The sequence below is a fragment of the Conger conger genome, chromosome 9 (genome assembly GCF_963514075.1).
Source record: "Conger conger chromosome 9, fConCon1.1, whole genome shotgun sequence".
Taxonomy (NCBI): Eukaryota; Metazoa; Chordata; class Actinopteri; order Anguilliformes; family Congridae; genus Conger; species Conger conger.
In genome coordinates this window covers 33,298,347-33,320,610 of record NC_083768.1, presented here as the reverse complement: position 1 = coordinate 33,320,610, position 22,264 = coordinate 33,298,347, and the positions used below count along the sequence as shown (strand labels likewise).

The 22,264-nt window shown below is 45.0% G+C and overlaps 1 protein-coding gene across 1 annotated transcript; it reads left to right on the top strand.

Annotated features, from left to right (window-relative positions):
• Positions 1-1,241: 1,241 nt before the first annotated feature.
• Positions 1,242-19,409, top strand: LOC133137824 (cysteine/serine-rich nuclear protein 1-like). Its single transcript, XM_061256193.1, has 5 exons — positions 1,242-1,469; positions 11,450-11,661; positions 14,587-14,855; positions 15,510-15,806; positions 16,262-19,409. The coding sequence occupies exons 1-5, from the start codon at positions 1,444-1,446 to the stop codon at positions 17,108-17,110; spliced, it is 1,653 nt and encodes a 550-aa protein (XP_061112177.1). The 5' UTR covers positions 1,242-1,443; the 3' UTR covers positions 17,111-19,409.
• Positions 19,410-22,264: the final 2,855 nt, after the last annotated feature.

Sequence of the window (22,264 nt, the reverse complement as noted above, 5' to 3'; positions counted from 1 at the left end):
TAGGCGCAAGCTACAACAGAAAAGCTAGGAAACACTCAGTGGAGCAGTAAAAGGACACACTGGAGAGAGGGTCATATCTATGTCCATTGCTCATTGTGCTTTGCTGACGTTTGCAGCTGAGCGGAGGATTGCTTGGCGATAACAGGTGTGTTATTACACCTTTACCCCAGGTGAACCCTCCACCTCCCACTCGAGGGTCCAGGGGTTTGGCTATGGAGCAGGGATCAAGGAGGTACAGGAAAAAGGGGTCATTAAGCTGATTGAGGGACTGCTGAGCATGGTCATGTTGGTCACAAACAGGGAGACCACACCAGGGAGGGTTAGGGTGGAGGGAAAGAGTCTCCAAACCAGCCCAACCGGGGAATGAAGGTCTAGTAAGGGCAATGGTGGGGGATGGGTACCCAGGCTACACCTTGGCCAAACATCACCCAAAGACTTTGTCCTCATCATCGTTAACACAATTATTATTATTATTATTATTATTATTATTATTATTATTATTACTACTACAAGTATTATTTTCATTATGCATTGTCAAGATATTTACACATAACATACTGGAATTGTAGTATTATCGGGATATTTATTCAGTTAAGATGCAGGCTGTACAGCGCTCAAAGGAAGACAGTCCAAAGAATTAGAAACTGCAAACCTTTGTCTGGTGATAAGCTCAAACCATCTTACATTTGCAGAAACCACTCAAGCATGGCAAGCAAGGACAAAGTGTTATTTCTAAGTATTTTAAAGCTCCACTTGTGTAATTAGAACCAGTCTAAAAGTTCCAGTTCAGCTAAAAAAAAGTAGCTAGACTAAAAACGGGAAAAATGCTCTTAAAACAGCACTGAACATGGGTAGATAATTGTGTTGACTAAATGCCAACGTTACAAAACGAAAAACGAAAACAAGGACTCTGTTGGTTTATAATCTGTTGTTCAGAACACTCACAAGACCGTGGCCATTCAAGGTCAGCTGATCGCGATGTTAATGAAACATGACAACATTTCAAGATATTTTGATATCTGTTGAACAACTGGCGCGTGACCACGGTCCAGCTTCTTTGCTTTTACAGCTTCTTAATTCTCTCTCTCTCTCTCCCTCCCGATGTTTACATGTCCCCGGGGCGAGGGTAGGAAAGATAATGACGGTGATTGGCTGTCGGTGAGCGAGCTGGCCGAGGGTAGCACTCGGAAGGGCTCTCTCTCTCTCGCTCTCTCTCGCTCAGTGTCAGCGCCTGCGTCAGACGCCCACCGTTTTCCACTGACGAAAAGCAGCACCGCTGAGCAGGCTGGAATCAGACAAGAGGAAGCGTTCAGCTGCTGTGGTTCTCATTCAACTGCGAGACAAAAAAGCAAGCGCTCTAGGGTCTAGACTATGCACGGATAAGCGTCGTTCCGCGGACTAAATTACACCCACATTTACGGATTTCTGGTCTTTTTTAAGCTAATGGTGAACGGATCGACGAACTCTTGGTGAGTATCAAATTGTGCAGTGTTTGATGCGGTGGTTATTTCACATTATACGGGTAGTTTGTGTTTAAAGAGCTTTCGGCTGGACGCCAGCCAAATAGTTTGAGTGTTCTTCGGCGTATGTAACTCAGACTAAAGGAGTTGTGGTAATTATTAATGTTGTCTAAATTAGGCTAAGTTCGAATTTACGAATAAGGAAAACGCGTTTAAACGGAATATGGCTTTCTATTAACTATTTTAAAAGAGATTGGATTGGCGATGCACATAATTTAGTACAATCTCTGTGGAAGGTTCTCATTTTATATTGCAGCTAATTATTGTCTGAACAATCTAATGTATTGTCCACTCTGGAAATTGTATGTCTTCCATTAAGTGTATCTTGTGTGTAATTACGAATGCCGCATGCAACAATGTGAGCTAGTCTATTGATGCCATTTTCTATCATAATTAAAAATAATTAAGGTTGTCAAAAGCTATATGTTAGGTCTGCAGGTGCTGGTGCTAAAAAATAGTTTGGCTTAAGGTAGGTATAGGCTACTATCGATAATTGACAAGTGGTGAAGGCTATGCTATGCCCGTGTTAAAGGCTGTGTAACAATATGCGTATAGTGTGTTTAACACATTATCTTAATTAACACTCAGGTTAAAGGTTTATGTGACATAAAGCGGTCGGCTCTCTGTCGCCAGTGTGTGTTCAGTAACTGCACTGGATTTCCCTTGTTCAGGGCTGTTGCGATTTGCCTCGTATTTGTTACAAGAGCGACTCCTGAAGGAACTACAGCTGACTGGAGGCATACCATGTTTAGCACAGCAGCACAATGTTGCATTTGTAATTACCAAAAGCGTGAATTTCCGGGGGGCATGGAGGTTAACTGCAACAATTAATTTTGGGATCGAACTTGACTGAAGATCTATGTGCGATGCTGTTTGTGTATATATTCTACTGCGAATGCTAGTCAAGCTGCAAATAATACTTTATAAATGGATAACAATAACACAACAGAAAATGAAAATGATCGTATTCTCATTTTCATCCAATTACAACATTTATATTTAATGAAAAGGCATTGGATAAATTGTTTGTAAATGAACGATATTAAATAAGACGGCCATCTATCAGTTTTAAACACGCAGGAGACTCCTGAGATTTACCAAAACGTATAATTTGTCAATGGAGCCGTGCGGTTTTAACATGAAGTTCAAAGAGAAGTTAATTAGGCAAGCTTCTTGGGACTGCGTAACTTGGGTTTAATGATGCTTCAAATAACTGCCACATGCTGGTCTGTCCCCACTTCTTTGACACGACGGGGTCCACAATTACTCGCCCACCCCTATGAGCTTTGCAAGGCGAGTCCACTGACTTCCCTGCATTGTTATGGTGTCTGTGGTAAACCCAGCCTGTCCTCTTGATAAACATTAACAGACGCCATTGAACATAAATGCTGACTGGAGAGAATTGGTAAAGGGCCGTGTAAATGTATCTATTCACGTTTCAGCAATGCGTAAAATCATAATCCCATCGGGTTAGGTTTTCAGAATTAAGTACAAAAAATGCAACAAAATGCTAATCTCCACTCTGAAATGATTGCTTAGATCTTGACTTATTATCTCTAGTCAGGACTGTCTATTCATAAAGCATGTCCATATTGAGATACTTGCAAGGTTTTGTTTAATGTGTAGGCTACTGGTGTGAAACTGTTTCAGTCGTAAGTGGTTATAAAGTAGCTGATAAAGATGGAATCCTAGATATTTGGCAATTCACACTGTGGAGTGTACTGCAGTTTGAAATGTTATTGGTGAATTACGGAAAGCACCACTTATGCCATGACAGAACCCCCTTTGCAAAGTTCCTATGGAGAATAGCACGGAAACAATGAGCACCACTCATTCATTGGCATGTGAAATGTTCCTCTCCATTTCAGCTGGTTTCCTTGGCTCCTGTATTGATATCATTAAAAAAGGATTTGCCCCCCCTCCGAACATGAATTTGCTGGTAGCTATGGGAAGAAAGAACTGGAGTGGAAATACGATGCCTTTCCCTTTCCACGTAGAAATGCAGTCTCAAGGAATGTGTGCTTATGTGCTGCACCTGCATGTGTCAGTGAGAGGAGCCCGTCTGAATTATGCATGGGGCTGTGCCGAGGGAGAGAGAGAGAGAGCGAGAGAGAGAGCGCACCAGGGGGAGAGACTGGAGGTATAAATGTTGAGACTTGCCTAACCGGTTTCCTGCCTGCTCTGCTCCATCATTACAATCACACAAGGGTCCCTTGCAGAAGCGCGGAGGTGTGAGCTGTTTTGGGGACAATGTGGCGTGGCCAGTCCAGCCTCTCCTGGCTTTACAGCGGGCGAGAAAGAGGTGCTGAAAACCAGCTGTCTCCTGACTGGGTGTCCCTGATTACTTATTTTCCCAGAGTGCTCCAGCTTTTGTGTTCCTGGGCAGAATTTGTGTGGGGGGTGTGGGGGGTGGGGGGGGGGTGCAGCCGAGGGGTTCCATCTGCTTTGTGGTGTTCCCTAGCTCAGCTCGTATCTTGCAGCGCGGGGGTGACCTCCTGTGCCCCAGACAGACCCCCACCCCCCTCCCCGTCTCCCAAACTCCCCGGGGACAGGCCTCCCATGTGTGACGCCCCTTCCACACTGAGGGCTAATTTTCTCTGCTTTTTCAATGAGAAATAAATGCGTTCCATTATAGCCAAGATCTGCCACACCACCCCGGTGTGCTTCATTCTTTAGTCCACTAAAAGTGGAATAACTATGAAACCAGAGTAAACCTAATTGGAAATTGTGAGATGTAAATGTTAGTTTGGAAATGTTCAGGATTGTGAAGGTTAGATCGGGAATGCTCAGGGATCCCCAGATTGACAGCTACTCAAACCCTTTAAAAAGAAGAGCTTGTTGCATTTCAAAGGTATGCTCCGCTCCCAAAACTGCAGTGCACCGTACATGATGGTTTCAGGCGTGGAGGAGTTCCAGCCCAGCTCAGCTCAGCTTAATTTGCATCTATAAGCATTCGCAGGCCAATGGTGTACTTTACCGGTCTTCTCTGTGCTGTTGAGGTGGTTATTCATTGTCCTAAAAGAACAGAAACTACTTTCAGATTGTGAGTGCGGATCTCCTCTGTGTTTACAGAGGGGGTTGGGAGGTAGGGAATGGAAGAGAAACACGATTGCTAGCAGAGGGAACATATCCAGATTGAGCTGAGCTCTGGCCTGTTGGTGCTTTAGGTCCTCCAATTGACCCAGGGTCAGTTACAGTCCCAGGTGGGTTAATGTCTGAATTACAGTGACAGCGACCGTCCGCTCAGGCTAAATTACCGGGACACCCTTCCATTTGACTATCGGCAGTATTAAGGCATTCTGTGCTCAGCAAATTGAATATACGGCGAGTGACACTGGTGTAATTTAGCGGTCGTTAATCAATTGCCGCCATGTCATTTCTGACAGTCATAGTCTCTCTAAACATCCCTCATTCAGGCCCTCCTCGGAGTACAGTGCTCACTTGCAGTGTGTGTGGAGCGTACTTTTCCTTTTTGACAGGGACAGGGATGGGAAACTATTGGAACGGGAGGAACACATCTGGGTTAAATATTTGTTGTGTTATCCCAGAACAGAGGGAGTGGGGCTGCCAGTGTGGAATTCCTGTTGGCTGGAGCCCTGGTGTTATTTATTTGTTTAAAGTCTCCGCCCACATCTCTCATTTGGATTGAATGAGAGAAAAGGGAGGAAGGAGGGGAACAGAATGTCTCCTTGGCGAAGTGTACCACCAAGGATTATATTTAAGCGAAAACAAAGAGTTACACAAAACTCGAAAGGACACCGGTTGCTATGGTACATCACAAGGCCTCACTGTTTATTGAATATTCGGCATGTCTCTCCTGTCTCCATGATAATTATTATTACTAGCCTATTGTTATTTAATCATGACTTGACCCTTTGTGCCAAGCAGTTAATACAGCAATTACATGATGAAACCACTATCTTGCTTCCTTGATATCATCGGTAGTGTTGACTACGTCGTATTTTGGGTTAGAATATACAATATTATGAATCCGGCAAGAGCATAACCTCTGCAAGATCTCTGACCGCCTCTAGTGTGCGGGGCAGCACCAGAAAAGGTCCATACAAACAGCATAGTACACGGTTGCTAGACGCTTGTTCAGCCGAGGCAACCACCTCCGGCCCTCTGGGCAAATCCCCGTCAGGAATTCAGGTCAGTTTGCGTTATGTGGAACATCCACCGGGTCACGGAGAAAGCCGGCTGCAACCAGCAACAAATCTCGAGTTTTCCTACGTGCGCTTTTTTTTCAGCGGGGCACTGAAAAACAGGTGGGAGAATGAAGAGCTGAACGAACCCAGGTCAGATTTATGTCAGCCATGGTCAGAGGATTCAAAGCAGTGCCTCCCTTTTCATTTCATAACAAATTAGTTTCTTGTCATTTTTGGTAATTTTATATATTGCTTTTTGAGTTGCTTCGAAATTCATTGATAATGATTTATAATGTAACCAGTTCTAAATTATGGTAGGGTATGAAAATGATTCATCTGGAACATTCCACACTCTTAAGCTTTCACATTACAATACCACTGTAAACTAAAAATGATTTGGGACTGAAATTATTTCTCCTTGATGCGTAGATTATGTCCATATATTTCCCCCCGACGGGCTTGGCTAATAGGCTAAATGTCTTCTTTCCCCCCAGTTCTGCAATATCGCTTCTCGGTCTACTGTAAGTCTTGGTCAATCCAAGATTCTTATTATACAGTCGCACCACTGATGTCAGGCTGATGCGCTATCGGTAGGATGTGATGCCTCGGAGAAAACAAGGCAAAGCTCCACGGAGACTTATTATCAGATGCGCTGCGAAAAAGTAGCCTAACTGGCGGAGCAATCATCTTGCGCCGGTGCTGTCTTTTTCAGTATAACAGAGGATGAGGAGGAAGGAAGCACTCAATATTTAACATAACACGGACCATCCCACTAGGTTCAACGGCGCCGCTGTTTCTGTTCAGTGAACAATGTTAACACAAATCAAATTGTCAGGTAGTCCCCGGCCAAAAGACAATGACCTACTTCTGCTGCCCAGAATTGCGTTTCTTTCCTTATTCCCTCTTCCGTCCAACATTCTTGCAATTAAAATATTACGCATTGCCGGCCCAGTATTCCACCTGTGCCCTTTTTATGCAAATTTGTTTGTTTGTATTAAGCATAGGGATTTGATGAGCTTATGCGTTTCCTAAGCAGAAACGGAATTGTAGTTATGCCGCTAAATGAGAATTGATTTTGTTCCTCTATGAAACGGATACACAGCTCCATTTCCATTACAATTAGTAAAGAATCACGTTTGAATTCCGTATGGCCGGGAGTCAAATTGAAGGCAGCTGAATGAAACTTTTAAAACTTGCGTATTTTACGGCTGCCAATTTTCCTGTGTTCCAAAGGTTAGGCTACTCCTGAGAGGAATAAAAAAGATTCGCAATTCAAAAGCTGATGTAAGCTTATACAGTAGTATCTGCTCTTTCATCTAAAGCCTAGACATTCACATTAGGGTTGTCTGACGAGATGAGCCGTCTCCATCTGAATATGTTTTGGCCTCTGCAGCTTTCACGTATTTAGCAGGAATCGCACGTTGCGTAATTCCGCCAGCGTTTTCAGCAGAACCTTGATCTTACAATCCGACCCAGGCGTGAAGGGAGTTAATTGTTTACAGTGTGGCCACTTGCGTAAGCCCAATCAGATAAAAGCCCTGTTAGGGTTGTGCCCAGATGCTGCGTGTACTTGGCACCTGAGTCTACCCCTGACGGAAGAGCAGGGAGACTGCGTCAGACCCAGGTGAACTTTTGTGCACTTTGTTCCCTGTCCCGACAGGCACAGCATGGTACACCTCGTATGATCAGTTCTTCTTGCCAGTCCAACTTCAGTGTTGGAAAATACATTCCCAGTTTTCACCCTTTGATTAAACTATTTTAACCAGTGCCAGACTCGCACTATTTGCTGCTTGAGAACAAAATGTGTTTGTAGAAGGAAGCACTTTTTGCATTGCTTTAACATTTTCTACCATGTGATCAGTGATGAGATTTTCCATCAGGATTGAGTGACTTCTACATAATTAGTGCATTAAATTCATTTCCGTGTCCCTGAAGAAAATCACAGGAACCCTTCTGGAAATAACGAGAGGAAGCTAGGGTCTCAAATATCAGCACAGTTTTATTAATCTTTTAGGGATAACACAGAATTGGATGTTGTGATTTTGTTGTTGCTGTTGATTTGGTGGGATCCTGCCTGGGAGACTGCAGGCTCGTCCTGGAGCCGATGGTTTCCCTTGGCACTGGGTGTCATGGCGATAAGACTCTGGTAAGCTTGTCACCTCATTCGCATTGGGAGAAAGTCACCAGCAAGAGCTGGCCACCTGTCCGTGACTTTGTTGGAGGGTCTCTAATGAGTGACGGTCACCTGTCGGCTACTTGGAAAGGAACGTAATGGTCACCTGACGGTTACTGTTGGAAACCAACATCCTTTTCCCAGAACCCAGAGTGCAGACTGGATACATTACAACAGAGGTCTTCCTTCTAACTTCCAGTAAACTAAATGTTAGGCGGTGGAAATCTGGCATGCCCGTTTGGGCTGGATTAAATTTCAGGGCTGGGTTTTTGTCTCACTTGGCTGATTCGTAATGTAGATCCAGCATTAAGGCCTGTTCATGAGGCCCAAATGCCACGTCTCTCGCAGTTTTGTTGAGAAAGCCTTGTGCTTTAGGTGAATGGGAAGTTCACTAAGTGGGTGATTGTTTAATTATTTATTTGTAATGACAGAAATCCTGTTGTTTCTGTAAAATGAGCGCATGTGTCAGCCAGAGTAGTTCAAAGTTAATCTGATGTAGCCACTGGATACCAGTGCAAACAATTTTGTGGTGCCTATAATGTGTCTCGGAGTATTAAAGCTTAGTGCTATAACCTCAATGTGAAGAATGAAATGAGTTTGTTTTGCTGGCTAGCTGTTTGAGCAGCTTCCATACTCTGATGCAAATTGGCAATTATTTAAGAAAATGGCAAAAAAAAAGAGAAAGAAATCAACTCTTGAATACATTTTCACCATTTCAAATCTCATCTCATCTCACATGATAAGTTTGAGGTGTTGTGTGTGTGGGAGTTTGTATCTGTGCGATTTTTAGATTTGGGCCAAATTATGAAGAGCCTTAAATGAAGCGTGCCATCTTGCCTATAAACCGACATACAGTAAAGTACAGTACAGTAATGGCTTCCATGTCTTGGTTTGGTGCTTTCTGTAATCCCTGCTTCAGTTTGCTGTGTTGATGAGGTTACCCACCACCTCCACCCCAAAGACTGTTCAGTGTGTCCCTCTACCCAACACACTCAGAGCCTCTGGCGGGGGGCGATGCTAAAGGGGGGGTTGGAGGGCTGTCTACTGTGTGGCTAATTAGAGGAGGCAAGTAAACAGACATTCTGGCTCGAGGTCTGCATATAAACTAACAGGAAGCAATCCACCTGTTCAGTGCAAGAATATTATATACGCATTGAGGCAATCTGTACATTCAGCTTTTGTATTGGCTGAAGGGTAGTCTGGGTGCTCATTACCATAATCATTTATATTTATGTCGTCATTACCATAATCATTTATTACTGCTGCTGTTGAACTTAAACCTAAAATAGTGCCATTTATCAATGTGACATTAGCACTGTAGGCTCACCTCTCACCCTGGGTAGTGCACTACTGGAGAAACGCGTGTGTTTTGGCTTATGATGGCAATTTGCTAGTGTATAAAGACCCCTTTATTTGCCCCTGTGGTCTTGACCCAGCTGTGCTGCGATGTTGAGGGGTTTTTGGGTTGTATTAGCAGGCAGGGACGTTTCGACAGTGAGGCTGGTCTGTGAGCTACGCTCAGACTCCTCTTCGCTTCCATCACCCATAGGCATTCAACGCCTGTCCCTCAAAGGCAAACCAAATATTTGATGTTCTCTCTCACGATTATTTAAAAATCATTTTCTATATTTGGCACCTAAATGGTTATGTGGAGAATAGGATTCTAATAAAATCTGTCTTCAGATGACAATGATATATTTGATTACATTTCCTGATGAATAAAATTATTTGTTCAATAAAATGGGTGTAATATGTTTAATTATTTCTCATGAACCTGTCCTCTTGGAGTAATACTCTCACATTTCCGGTTTTAGATGAGTTTTTGCATGACCAGATTTATTTGAAGATCATTTTTTCCCGTGCCGGCTGACTGGCTTAAGGAGTCTAGCATGGACTGGCACACAGGGTTTGGTCTCCGCTACGCTTCTATGCCGTTCCAGAGTGCTTTAACATGGCTGTTCGTTTACCACCTCAGTACCCTGGAACGATTGCTAAAAGAGTTGAAAAATCGCCACCTGTGGCGTGATTCCTTTTACATTAACCAGCCCTCTTCTGTAAGTGCTCGCCAGGTCAATCGATCCCCACAAAAATATTGGATTTTGTGCATCCTGAAGCCGGCTTCCCTCTTAAATGTTACTCTTCCCAGACGTTCCGTCTCCTCTACTTCCTGCTCCCGGTCACCTTCTGACACAGCCACTTACGCTGTTTATCTCCCACTATAAACCATCTTTTCCTCCTTTTCCCAAAGGAGAAAGCATAGTGCTCATTGGTAAGCAGAGCAGACCCACCGGCCTCTGTGTGTCTGTTGGTTTCACATCCGAGAAGTTTAACTTCCGAGAAGTTTCACAAGTGTCTCCAACTTAGGCTGTACTGTGTACTGCCTCATCTGAACCCTGCAGTCCAAGATCCGGCTTTCTGTGATACACGCTCTGTGTAACATGGGCAGGGTCACCCCATAGTGGTAGCTTATCTCGCACTGCCAGTTAACCCTTGGAAGAGTAGCTGGGCTTTGTGGAATGTTTTGTTTTGTTTCTGTGTTCTAGAACTCCGTTGCTATTAGTCGCCAGTATTGATCGCTACATCAGCAATAGAATGCTCAGTTAAGAACATTCTTATCACATTTGTGATCTTATATTTTAAAGGTTAAAGGTTAGACGAGAGTATTAAAGAGCCGGTGTATTCCTGGGAAACGGCAGTGGTTCAGTGCCTCTCCCCGGGTTGGAGGGGGGCATTAGGGCTCGTTCCCACAGATGAGCGGTTATTAGTGAGAGGCTGGGCCACAGCCCCTGCGGGAGACTAGAGGCTGGGAGTGAGGGGCTCCCTGCGGCTTTGAAAGAATCGATTGTTCTGTCTCTGAACCGCTACGATTCGGCCCAACCTCAGCTCACAGGAAATGCACGCAGGAGTTATGTAACAAACGCAGGCTGTTTGCCGAGCTCGGAGGCCTACAGCTGGATTAAAGCAAAGCGTGCTGTAAATACCGTAACGTAGTTCTGTATTCAGAGCGCTCCACAGGTACTGGCTGTTCGTGTAAGGGAGAGAGGGCTAGATTAGGCAGTGTCATATGAGCTTTGTGTGTGGAGGGGGGGGGGGGGGGGGCTTTGTCTCTAGGCAAATCGATGTGTTTGTTGAGCAGCTTGGATTAGCTGAAGGTTGAAGGATTCCTGAATGATTTGGCTGAGGGAGCTGATTGATTTGACTTCAGCTTCCTGTTCTATTCAAGTACTTCCTGGAAGATAAGAGATGTCTGTTTTATGCACATTTGAATAGAAAGTTTGATGCAGCGTTGCTTTTTCTCTAAGAAAAATGTGTGTTCTATGGTACTTGTAGGGGTAAATGTTATTGTAGGGGCAGCCTGTAGCGTTGTGGTTAAGGTACGTGACTGGGACCCGCAAGGTCGGTGGTTCGATCCCCGATTTAGCCTGCTTCGTCTAATCAACTGTACGTCACTCTGGATAAGAGCGTCTGCCAAATGTCATTAATGTAATGTAATTGTTCATACTGTATTAATATTATAAATAATTTGCTAAGATGAGTCATAAGTGTAGTGTTTGAAATGGTTTGCAGCCCTCGGGTTTGAATCTTTGCCGTGTCTGTTCTGGGCCCAGCAGACCGTCCAGCATCCCCAGCAGCGCCATGAGCAGGCCACTGAAGAGGAAGTTTGAGGAGGTGGACGAGGACCCCTGCTACTCCTCCTCCTCGCCCTGCTCCCTCTCCTCCTCGGCCTTCTCCGAGTGGGAGTCGGACGGGGACAGCTGCTACTCCGACACCCTGGACTCCAGGCCCAGCTGCCCCAGCTCCCCGGCCCCGGCCCTTCCCAGTGAGTATTCTTCCATCGTTTGAATAATGCGGCCTTGCGATTGTCCGTCACGCCCTTGGTGAGCTCTCGCAGGCTGGCCTTATCTCTGCAATAACTCCACGTGCCTGGCGATAAAGTATATGTAAAATAGTTTCTGGGGTAAAAAAAGATCTTCTCCAGGAAGCAGCACAATGCACCGTGTAGGAAAATTACAGTAAGTGACATATTTTGAAGTCCACGGACCATAATTTGGTACCTCCCTTTACCCCACAATGTTTGAAATGAACTGCCATTCGATATTCTGACTGAAGTATAAGTATGTGTCTGGAGCAGGCAGTGGTCTCTCGGAGTAAGTGAGATTGGCAAGTTAATGGGGAGGGCACAAAGCCAGGACTGGCATGAGCCTCTTCACTCTGCACATTGCACACCCAGCCTGGGCCAACGCACACCTGCCACAGTCTGAACACCTAACACGCACACCTGCCACAGTCTGAACACCTAACACACACACCTGCCACAGACTGAACACCTAACACACACACCTGCCACAGTCTGAACACCTCACACACACCTGCCTAAAACACACTGTACAGGAACTTGGGGTGAAGGAGGGAGAGGGACAGAGAGGCAAGAGGAATTCCGAAAGTGGTAGAGGGAGTATCGGGCAGCGGGGTCAGCGCAGCATCGTGCTATCGCTCCAGACCAGCGAGCCGGTTTGAGGAAGACCCTCCAGGCCGTTATCACACAGCCGCACACCACAGGCGGTCGCCAGGGAGACGGCTTGTTTTTGTTTTTGGCTGAACGCTCGTGGCAAGCCGAGCAACAGGCGTTTCAGAAGCGCGCGGCTGTCTGCGGACTCGCTGCGGGTGTCCTGCGTGTGGCAGCCAGGGATTCACCATAAACCTGGTCGATCTAAACAGGCTTTTCCTACTCAACCACACACAGAGGTCTCTTTAAGGGACAGCCGGGCTGAAGACTGGCCACTTTTTATGGCATTGTATTGGCAGTACACAAAGTTCAGTTGGCCATTTTGGATCATAAGGGGGGAGAAAAAAAAAAAAGACTGCTCCATAAAATGTCCCAGGACGTGCAGAGAGGGCGAAACACTGAATGTACTTGTTGCACAGAAGTGCAGGAGTGTGTCGTAAATCACGGAGACGCTGTGTAGGAGTTTCATGTGTGCTTTATTTGTTCTCGTGTTGGAGGGGCTGGCACGCACAGCTGGACTCTTTGCTGTTTTAAACGGGAGAGAGGTTTAATCCCTCCCCCACACACACACACACACACACACGTTCACACTCGCACTCACACTCTGATGACGCCTAGGTGGTTGGGTGAGGGGAAGGTCATTTGCAGATATCAAACTGCTTGCGACAATAAATACACACAACACCCAAAGCAGTGGGAGAATCGCCTCGACTCGTTTCCGGAAGATTCCGAGTTCCCACGCATCCGTCCATCCCTGGCGCTGCGTGATTGCGGGCCTCCCTCTCTGCCGGTGGGACATTCCTGGGTTGTTTTCCCTGGACTCACGTGTTGGCCTCTTCCCTGTAACCGAGGGACAGAAGAACACAGGGCTGTCTGGGCTCCGAGTCGCCGCCTCCCTGTAATTAGTGGCGTGGAACTGTGCGGATGTGCGCCTGTGGCATCTGACCTGGCAGCCTGCCGGACTGATCCGTGTGTGTCTCTGTGTGTGTCTCTGTGTGTGTCTCTGTGTGTGTCTCTGTGTGTGTCTCTGTGTGTGTGTGTGTCTCTGTGTGTGTGTGTCTCTGTGTGTGTGTGTGTCTCTGTGTGTGTGTCTGTCTCTGTGTGTGTCTGTCTCTGTGTGTGTGTGTGAGAGTGAGAGATGTCAGAGTAGTAAAGGTCTAACTTGCGCATCGGTGGAAGCCCCTAATTCATATTTGGGGTGCAGGAAACCTGCTTTAAAGAGCCAGGAGTGTGTAGCTTTGTCCTGTATCATGCTTGTAGCAGACAGATGGGCAGTATAGATCCACCATGCCTGCTTTCCTATGTATATACCATGTGTGGCCACTCGGGGGTCCTGTATACTGACTTAAAAATGACAGGCTTGGGTAATTTGCAAAGCATACCGTAGCCAGAGGGGTTTGTGTGTGTGGTCCACCATCTAGTGGCTGATTGCGGTACTGCGGTGGGTGCATCTGTGGCTTGTGTATTTATACTGATATCTGGACCTCTGCCGAGCTGTTCTGCCCCGTTCCCCTAAATTCCTTCCAATAGCCCTGGCGTCGGTCCCAGGCAAACATACCACTATAGAACAGATAGACTGGAGCTTCTATTCTTCTCGGTTGTTTTTTTTCCCCTCTCCTACTTCTCGGTGTTGTGTGACAGTGAATTACCCTTTTGTCTGGTGTACTTTATTTTCTGCGCAGATGGCCACGTCCAGCACGGCTCGCATGTCTCGCATTTTACAGCGTATTTTATCCATTTATTCCGCATTCCTCCAATAAGAATTATGTTTAACCGTCTTGCTTAAGGACATAATGTGATATATGTCCTAGATTCAAATGCACTACCTCGTTTTTACATGTGAGGTCTAGTTCCTTAACACTCTACTCTGCATTACCACCTAGGAGAGTACCGTTCTATATATTTTTAAATGCACTATAACCTTTTTTTATCAGGTAGTCTCGAGGTACAGAATCTGTTTTACAGAGGGTACCTGGCCTAGCGGGGTGCTCAACAAACCGATAAAATATAACGTAACAGACGTTAATGATGCACTGTAAAATCTAGGAGCACCGGTAGTTAAAAAAGAAAAGTAAAATAACCGCGGACTTTGTGTTTTCATTGCGTGTCGGGCATTGTGTAATGTATTAAATGTATTACTTATTGTGTAGTGTTGTGTCTACGAGAAAGAGAGGAATCCTATAAAACGCTGGGAGACAAACCGACCCCCCCCCTCCTCTCCTCCTTCTCTCCCCGCAGTCTCCTCGATCCTAAAGACGGGGAAGCGGGCTCGGAGCTCCCGGCCGGACGGCGTGCGGTTCGACGGCGTGACGGTGTTCTCCTTCGCGCGCTGCCAGGGCTTCACCAGCGTGCCCAGCCGCGGGGGCTGCACCCTGGGCATGGAGCGGCGGCACAGCGAGCGCCGCCGCTACACGCTGGCCGAGTTCGCCCTGGAGCAGCGGCGTCTGCGCCGCGAGAAGCTGCGCCAGCGCCTGCGCCAGGAGAGGCTGGAGGCCCTGCGGCTGAAGGTGAGCGTCCGAACCTGAAAAACCGCTTCGCTGAGAGAGAGAGGTTAACAGTCGTATCGATTGACAGATTGATGGATGAAGAGAGGGCGGTGAGAGAAATGTGTGTTTGGGTGTGTAATAGCTATGGAAATAATCCCTGGGTTTGTCGTAGTGTGTTTTATTCTCGAGTGTTCATTTATTTATTTATTTGGCTTGTTGGAAAACATGCCCTTAGTAAATATGTAGATTCCCCGTCTCTGTGGTTTGGGGCGGAGGGCGTGTTTCTGCACGCTCGCGTAAGATTAGCACTCTGGAGTGGGTGGGCGTGTCCCCGTATGGAAATGAGTGAGATAGGACTGCCCTAACGCCTCCTTTCCCAGACTGCTTCCTGGAGTCAGGAAAATGGACAGAAATAGGCTTCCTGGTGAACTTTACTACTACTAGGCTACAATTACCCCTTCCTGTCTCTTATGTACATGCACACACACACGTACACATAAAACACCCACAGCTTCACAATTCTATAATTTGGTAGTTAATGTGGTATGTTTGAGAAAGGATAGCCATATAAGAATGTTTGGTAATGCATATCTGTAATAACTTCCTTTTTTTGATTGGCCACTAAAAGAGCTGCCTCTGATTCTCACGCATTATGTCACTTCCTGCTCCCCACAGCTGACCAGTAACGGCACGCGGGAGTCGGAGGAGGCCAATCGGCTGACGGTGGACGACGTCCCGGAGGAGGAGGTGGACATCAGCGGGGTGGACCTGGACGACGGCTCCTTCCTGCACCCATATCCCTCCAAGCACAGACACGCCCTGCTCAAGGCCGCCGGGGTCAAGAAGGTGGACAAGGAGGAGAAGAGGCAGCTGCACCAGATCCGCCTCTCCCGAGAGGACTGCGGCTGCAACTGCCAGGGCTTCTGTGAGCCCGAGACCTGCGCCTGCAGCCTGGCCGGCATCAAGTGCCAGGTACGCTGTGCCCCGCCCGTCTGCGCCCATTACAGGCCAGCTCGCCACTTTGTGCCCACACAGGGACTTGGGTCATGAGAGTCTGGGTTAAGTGCCATAACATTACCCAGTACTCACCAGTACTACTACCTGGAATAGGGAGTTTGTATTTATTTGCTTTACTTTGCAGTTTTCAGTATTATATTTAGTATTTATAAATTATACAGCATTTTGGTTGGTGGTCATTTTAAATGTGCTCTAGAAATAAAGGTGGTATGAAGATGTCAATGCTATCAAATTAAATTCTCTATTCAGTTAACTATCTATCTCAATTGGCATCAAATCTACTTTTTTTGGGACTCAAAACTAACTGTGTGGGTACTTCCTGCAGCAGTAATGAGTAGGCTCTTTGTTCAGGGGTGTTGCATGTTGGGGTGTCCCGCGGGCCCTGACGTCCCGTGGCTTTGTCCCCTCAGATGGACCACTCCTCCTTCCCCTGCGGCTGCACCAAGGACGGCTGCGGCAACACGGAGGGCCGCATCGAGTTCAACTCCGGCCGCGTGCAGACCCACTACATCCACACCATCATGAAGCTGGAGCTGGAGAAGAGGCTGGAGGAGAGCTCACCCGAGGAGGAGGAGGAGGAAGAGGAGGAAGAAGAGGAGGAGGTGGCACCTCCCCCCACGCCCTCCTTCCACTTCAGCGCGCAGCTGGCCTCGGCGGGAGAGAGCAGCTGCTGCAGCGACAGCACGGACTCGTCCAGCTCGTCCGCGCAGAGCGACGACTCGGACCCCCGGCCCCCGGGGGCCCCTCTGGAGGTGGACGACGACGGGCTGGCGCGCATCCTGAGCCTCAGCGCGGCCGACAGCGAGGACGGGGAGCCCGGCGAACGCTCGCCCACCGCCGGCCTCTTCAGCCAGGACCAGGAGCGCCCCGCCGTGTCCTCCTACCTGGACGAGAACGCCAACCAGTCCGCCGCCCTGTTCCACAGCTGCCCCCTGCAGGACTTCCCCAACACGCCCTCCCCCTCCGTGGAGCCCGCGGCACGGAGCTACATGGACCTCAGCCTGTCCTCCGACTCGGACCTGGAGTTCTTCGGCTGCTTCCCCGACTACGGCCCCAGCCCCCTCTACAGCTCGCTGAAGGACTACGAGCACCTGGACAGCTTCTTTCACTTCCAGCTGCCCAGCTACCCCAGCCTGGCGCACTCCGGCGAAACCGGCACCTGCTTCCTGGAGTCCCTCATCGGCCTGTCCGAATCCGTCCCAGAACCGCCCCCGACCTTCACGGACAATCAGCTGCTGGAGGAGGCCATTCAGTCCTGAAGCCGGGCGGAGAGAGACGCGGCGGGGTGTTAGCGGTTTAACGCCGCGCGCCGCCGGGAACTCCTCGTTTTACACATTTTAAGTGTGAAATGTTTCAACTTAAAGGAAAGGTTTTTTTTTTTCTTTTTTTTTTTTTTTCTTCCCCTGACTTTCCTGTGAAAGTCGGTGAGGTTGCAGCTGCCCTTTCGAACGCACGCGACGCGAGAACGTTGATAGCGCGCGGCGTAGAAGCTGACGTCTAAATGTGATCCCGGTCCACAGAGGAATTGCTCTTGTACTCCATACCATTCTATGCCATCCTTCAGCAGTGATGTATTCCCTCTTTCACAAACTGCCACTTTATTTATATCCTTGTATTTTATTTAATTATTTAATTAATTTTCGCTAACGTGGGTCACGATGAGTTATTTTGTGTGTACCTCAGGGACTTTCTTCGAGCCTCTGATACAATGCATAGTGACCTTTACTGCAGTGTGAAATCAGGACCCCCCAAATTCACTGCAGCAACTCTGACCCTGTGCATCCCAGCACACTGAAGGGATTGTCCATTAAATTTCTCACTAAAACTGGGTAACCACACATTCATAGCACAGCCACTCTCCCTACTATTATTATTTAAGTCCCTTAAACTGATGTGGCTCATCACTTGTGAAAACATTGACAGTGGAACTAAGCTAAACTGTTAATCTGAAGCCATGCCATTTGGTACTATGTTTGTATGTCCTTGGGTCAACAGTACATAGGGTTTATATTCGACACTATCCAGAGCATTTAACCTATAACAGGCAGTCGCACGTTACAGCCATAGTTCACGTCATGAATTGAAATATTAGTAATGGCTCCAATGTATTACACAATGTTCTAATTTATTTGTATTTATTTTTGCCACACTTAGCTAAATTTCAATGTTGCGGACCTGAAAGTGCAATTCGCTCCTCAGCACCTCCATGCCAAGAATAAACACCGCTCATGTTAACCAGGTTTAAAAAACAACTTCAAGGGAAGGGCCTGGTGTATTTTCTACTAGTGAAAACGGGATAAAAGTTCCATTGGTTCAAACCATAAAGATACTGTATCTAAGAACCTGTTCTATTTTTACAGTTTGGGCGGGTGGTGCATTTCATAAGTTATTTATCATTATTGTTTCATTATTTTATTTATTGTATACAATACGAAATGTGGTCATTTGTTAGGAAGTGACCTAATGTGCCTGTTATGCAGAGTAACCATGTATATCAGTCCAGCACAAACAAAGGGCCTTGTTTAGCTGTCGCACTGAGATTTTTGCAGCCTACCTATTTGATAAATCAAAATTATGGGTCTATTGCATTATTGTGTAAAAGAAATGTATATAGATACTCTAATTTTTATAACTAAATTGTGTACATTGACACAATAATTAAAATCTGTGTTACAGACAGAAATTATTTTGGTAGGAAATAAGAAATTTACATTTTTGCAAATTTTGAAATATTTGTAACATATTATATACAATATAGCAAGGGAAGCCATTGCAGTCAAACACTATTGGGCTTTTGGAGACTTTTTATGGTGAAAAGCAGATGTGTAAATTTAACTCTTTATTTTGTGAATTTAATTCCATAAAATCTAAGTCAAAGATTCAAATGTAAGGGTCGTCATTTATTTCTGTGTTTTGAAGAAGAAGAAAAAAAAAAGTCAACCTTCCTGTTGTCACTTTTGGTTATCAAAATTGTAACAAGAGTATCTATTCTAGCAAGGCAATAATGCATACTGTTCTGTAGAAAGGGTTTAGACAGGCCACTACATATCTAGCTACAGCTGTAGGAATTCTGTTTTTGCAGGCCCCTACAAAAATGCTGATGTACTTATTTTCTCTGCATACATCATTTTCAGACATGCAAAATCGGCCATTGGAAAAATGGAAACAATTTCACTTTGCCTTCATGCATTTTCTTTTTCTTTTTTATTTATTGGATTTATTTTCTAGTGCCAATAAGTAGGCACTAAATTTTGTAAATACACTTTTTTTTTCTTGTAAATCTACTGCTCGTTTTGAGGAAATGAAAATTCTGGGTATTTATTAATGTATTCTATAATTATTGTATGTATTGATCTGAGGCTTTTCTCCTTAGATTCCATACCTTTGCCTCTGATTTTGTGTACATATATATTTTTTGTTTAAATGGTACAGCTGAGGAAAGAATGCTGCTTTATTTTTACATCTTCATTGCAAACAAGCTGTATAAATGCTGTTTTCATTTCATCCAAGCAATACCACATTTCTATCACTTCAAATAAATGTGCAACATTTGTTAAATCCTGGCTTTTGTGTGCTTACTTCAGATATTACATTCTACCTTATGCCATTTTAACCTTTTTTTGGACTTCTACAATTTGTGTCCATCTCACCAAATTTGCATGACCTATAGCACATTGTGTTAAATCACGGAGGAAAAATTGATATGTCCAAAGATCCACCATTTAAACAAAAAAAACAAACATACTTTTATACTTCACCGATGTTTGTCTGATTCTCACCAACTGCAGTATGCATGATCTAAACCAGAAAGGGCTTACCCAGAAAGGGCCACTGTGGGTGCAGGCTTTTGCTCAAGCAGTTACACTGTGATTCTACTAATCAAGGTTCTTCGCAAAGACTCAAATGGTTGATTAGTACAAACAGGCATATAAGGTTGGAACAAAAGCCTTCCACCACACCAGCCCTTTCTCGAGTATCAAATAAAATTGTCATATGACCATGTAACAACAATTTCTATTTCATTAAAATGGCTGGCCACATCAAAATAATGCCTATGTATGGCCCCAAATTTAGATGAATTGCAACAATAGTTCAGGGGTAATTGTTCACTGCAACACAGTGTTGTAATGCAATATGTCCTATGGGGGGTGGGTTTTGCAAAATCCTAAATTACACTGGCTCCATAAACCCAAACCCAAAAACACTAACTATGACAACTTCCTGGCAACAGTCCTAAGAAGTGCATCCCCTAAGATTCTTAATGTAAATGAAGTATGGATATGCATACATTGTGCAAAAGATATTTCGCCACACCGTTAAATCTACAGCACCACTTAATTATTTGTAATTAATTATAATTATTTTATTACAGATGTACCTTTACATCTAATACACACAAATGTTGATATGGATGGTATTTGAATTAGGTGCGCTGTCCGTAGGACCTCCCAATACGCTACAACGCACACTTGGTGCTTGGCCCCCAGCATCGCTGTTTACAGCTCGGCTTATATTTACTTGTTTCATTACTAAGTTTAGACCCAGACGGCTTTTCTAAACAAGGCCTGGGATATATTGCAGAAGCTTGGTGTCCTGCGTGATAAACCAGAAGTACATCTGAAACTCGAATATATTATTCCAATACTAAGGAAAAGAACACATGACAGTGGTATCATTTCTGAGAGGTTCGGACATCTCTGTAAAACTGTAGGGAGTTCAAAATGTGTATGAATTTGCCTCGTATATAGTCCAGTATAAATCAAGGGTTTTTTAATTTATTTATTATTTATTTTTTCTTCTTCTTCTTCTTCTTCTTCAATGCTGCGTGTGGAATTTAATCAACGGTTCAATCCAGAATATTGTGTTGATTACTTTCTGGCGGCACGGATGGTGCAGTGGGTAGCACTGCCGCCTCACAGCAAGGAGGTCCTGGGTTCGAATCCCCGTCAGCCGGGGCCTCTCTGTGTGGAGTTTGCATGTTCTCCCTGTGTTTGCGTGGGTTTCCTCCGGGTACTCCGGTTTCCTCCCACAGTCCAAAGACATGCAGGTTAGGCTGATTGGAGAGTCTAAATTGCCCATAGGTATGAGTGTGTGAGTGAATGGTGTGTGTGCCCTGCGATGGACTGGCGACCTGTCCAGGGTGTATTCCTGCCTTTCACCCAATGTATGCTGGGATAGGCTCCAGCCTGCTGCGACCCTGTTCAGGATAAGTGGGTTATGATAATGAATGAATGAATGAATGATTACTTTCTGACACAATTAATTGCCTTTTTAAGCTTACATTCTTGTCTGATGGGGTTTCCCTACAACCTGGATTCAGTTAGTTAAAAAAAATAAATAAATAAATAAATAAATATATATATATAATTTGTTTATCCTTTATCAACTATTATCGAACACAAGTAATTTTGTAACGTAATACATTATAGTTGTCACTAGAGGGCAGCAGACGGATATGTACATGGCACGAAAAAAAGAAGGGGATTTAATCGAAAATTCAATTATATGATCTATGGTGTGGACCCAATGCGATTAATTCATATACCAAAATCATTGAACTGAAATAAACCAAGCCCATATTGATTTGTGTTGTAATAACTATGATCTTTGGGAAATAGGCTACATTATTGAAATTAAATATTTGAAACCTGCTCACTCGTATATTGCAGTTTTTAGAGTGCAAGACTGTGTTACAAAAAAACAAAAACAAAATAAACGAGAACACAGAGAGGCACCAATAAAGTAGAAAAGCAATCCCTCCTGTGGTATTCAGTTATATGCATGTATGTGCATAAAACCGATTATCATACAGTCCTTTCACTCTGCAAACAGTTGCAGATTGTACACTAGCCTACTCACTGCAAACCATCTCAAACTAGCCTATTGATTTGCTCACTGTCCAACTCTTGTATTTTTATTTTATTTACGAATCACACATGAACAAACTGTGTCCTGCATTGCAGAGCCATTTCAGCTGTTTGACTCATTTTACTCATAATCTCACTCAGACCAAATTTGGGCCTACGCTATAACTGAACCAAGCAACAATGTTGTTTTTCAGCCTGGAGCAGCATGCAACCAGTTACACTGCGAAATCCACGTATGCTAATAATAATAATAATAATAATAATAATAATAATAATAATAATAATAATAAATGTAGTTTTTAAAAATAAAGTCTTCACACCTTTCAGTAAAAAAATCACTAAACGTGTTTTCTGTTAAAGTTAATTAAACACTGATAACCAAGCAAACTGTCTTAAATAGCAGGCGTGTTTTCGTGGTCAGCAATGTGCAGCAACGTGTAGTTACAATGTTGACCCAGCTGCTCGCTTCCCCATGGTATCTTTAGTCGAAGCATAGACTGTAGAAAAAAATGAAAAAATGCAGAAGCCGCGTGGACTCATAAAGAT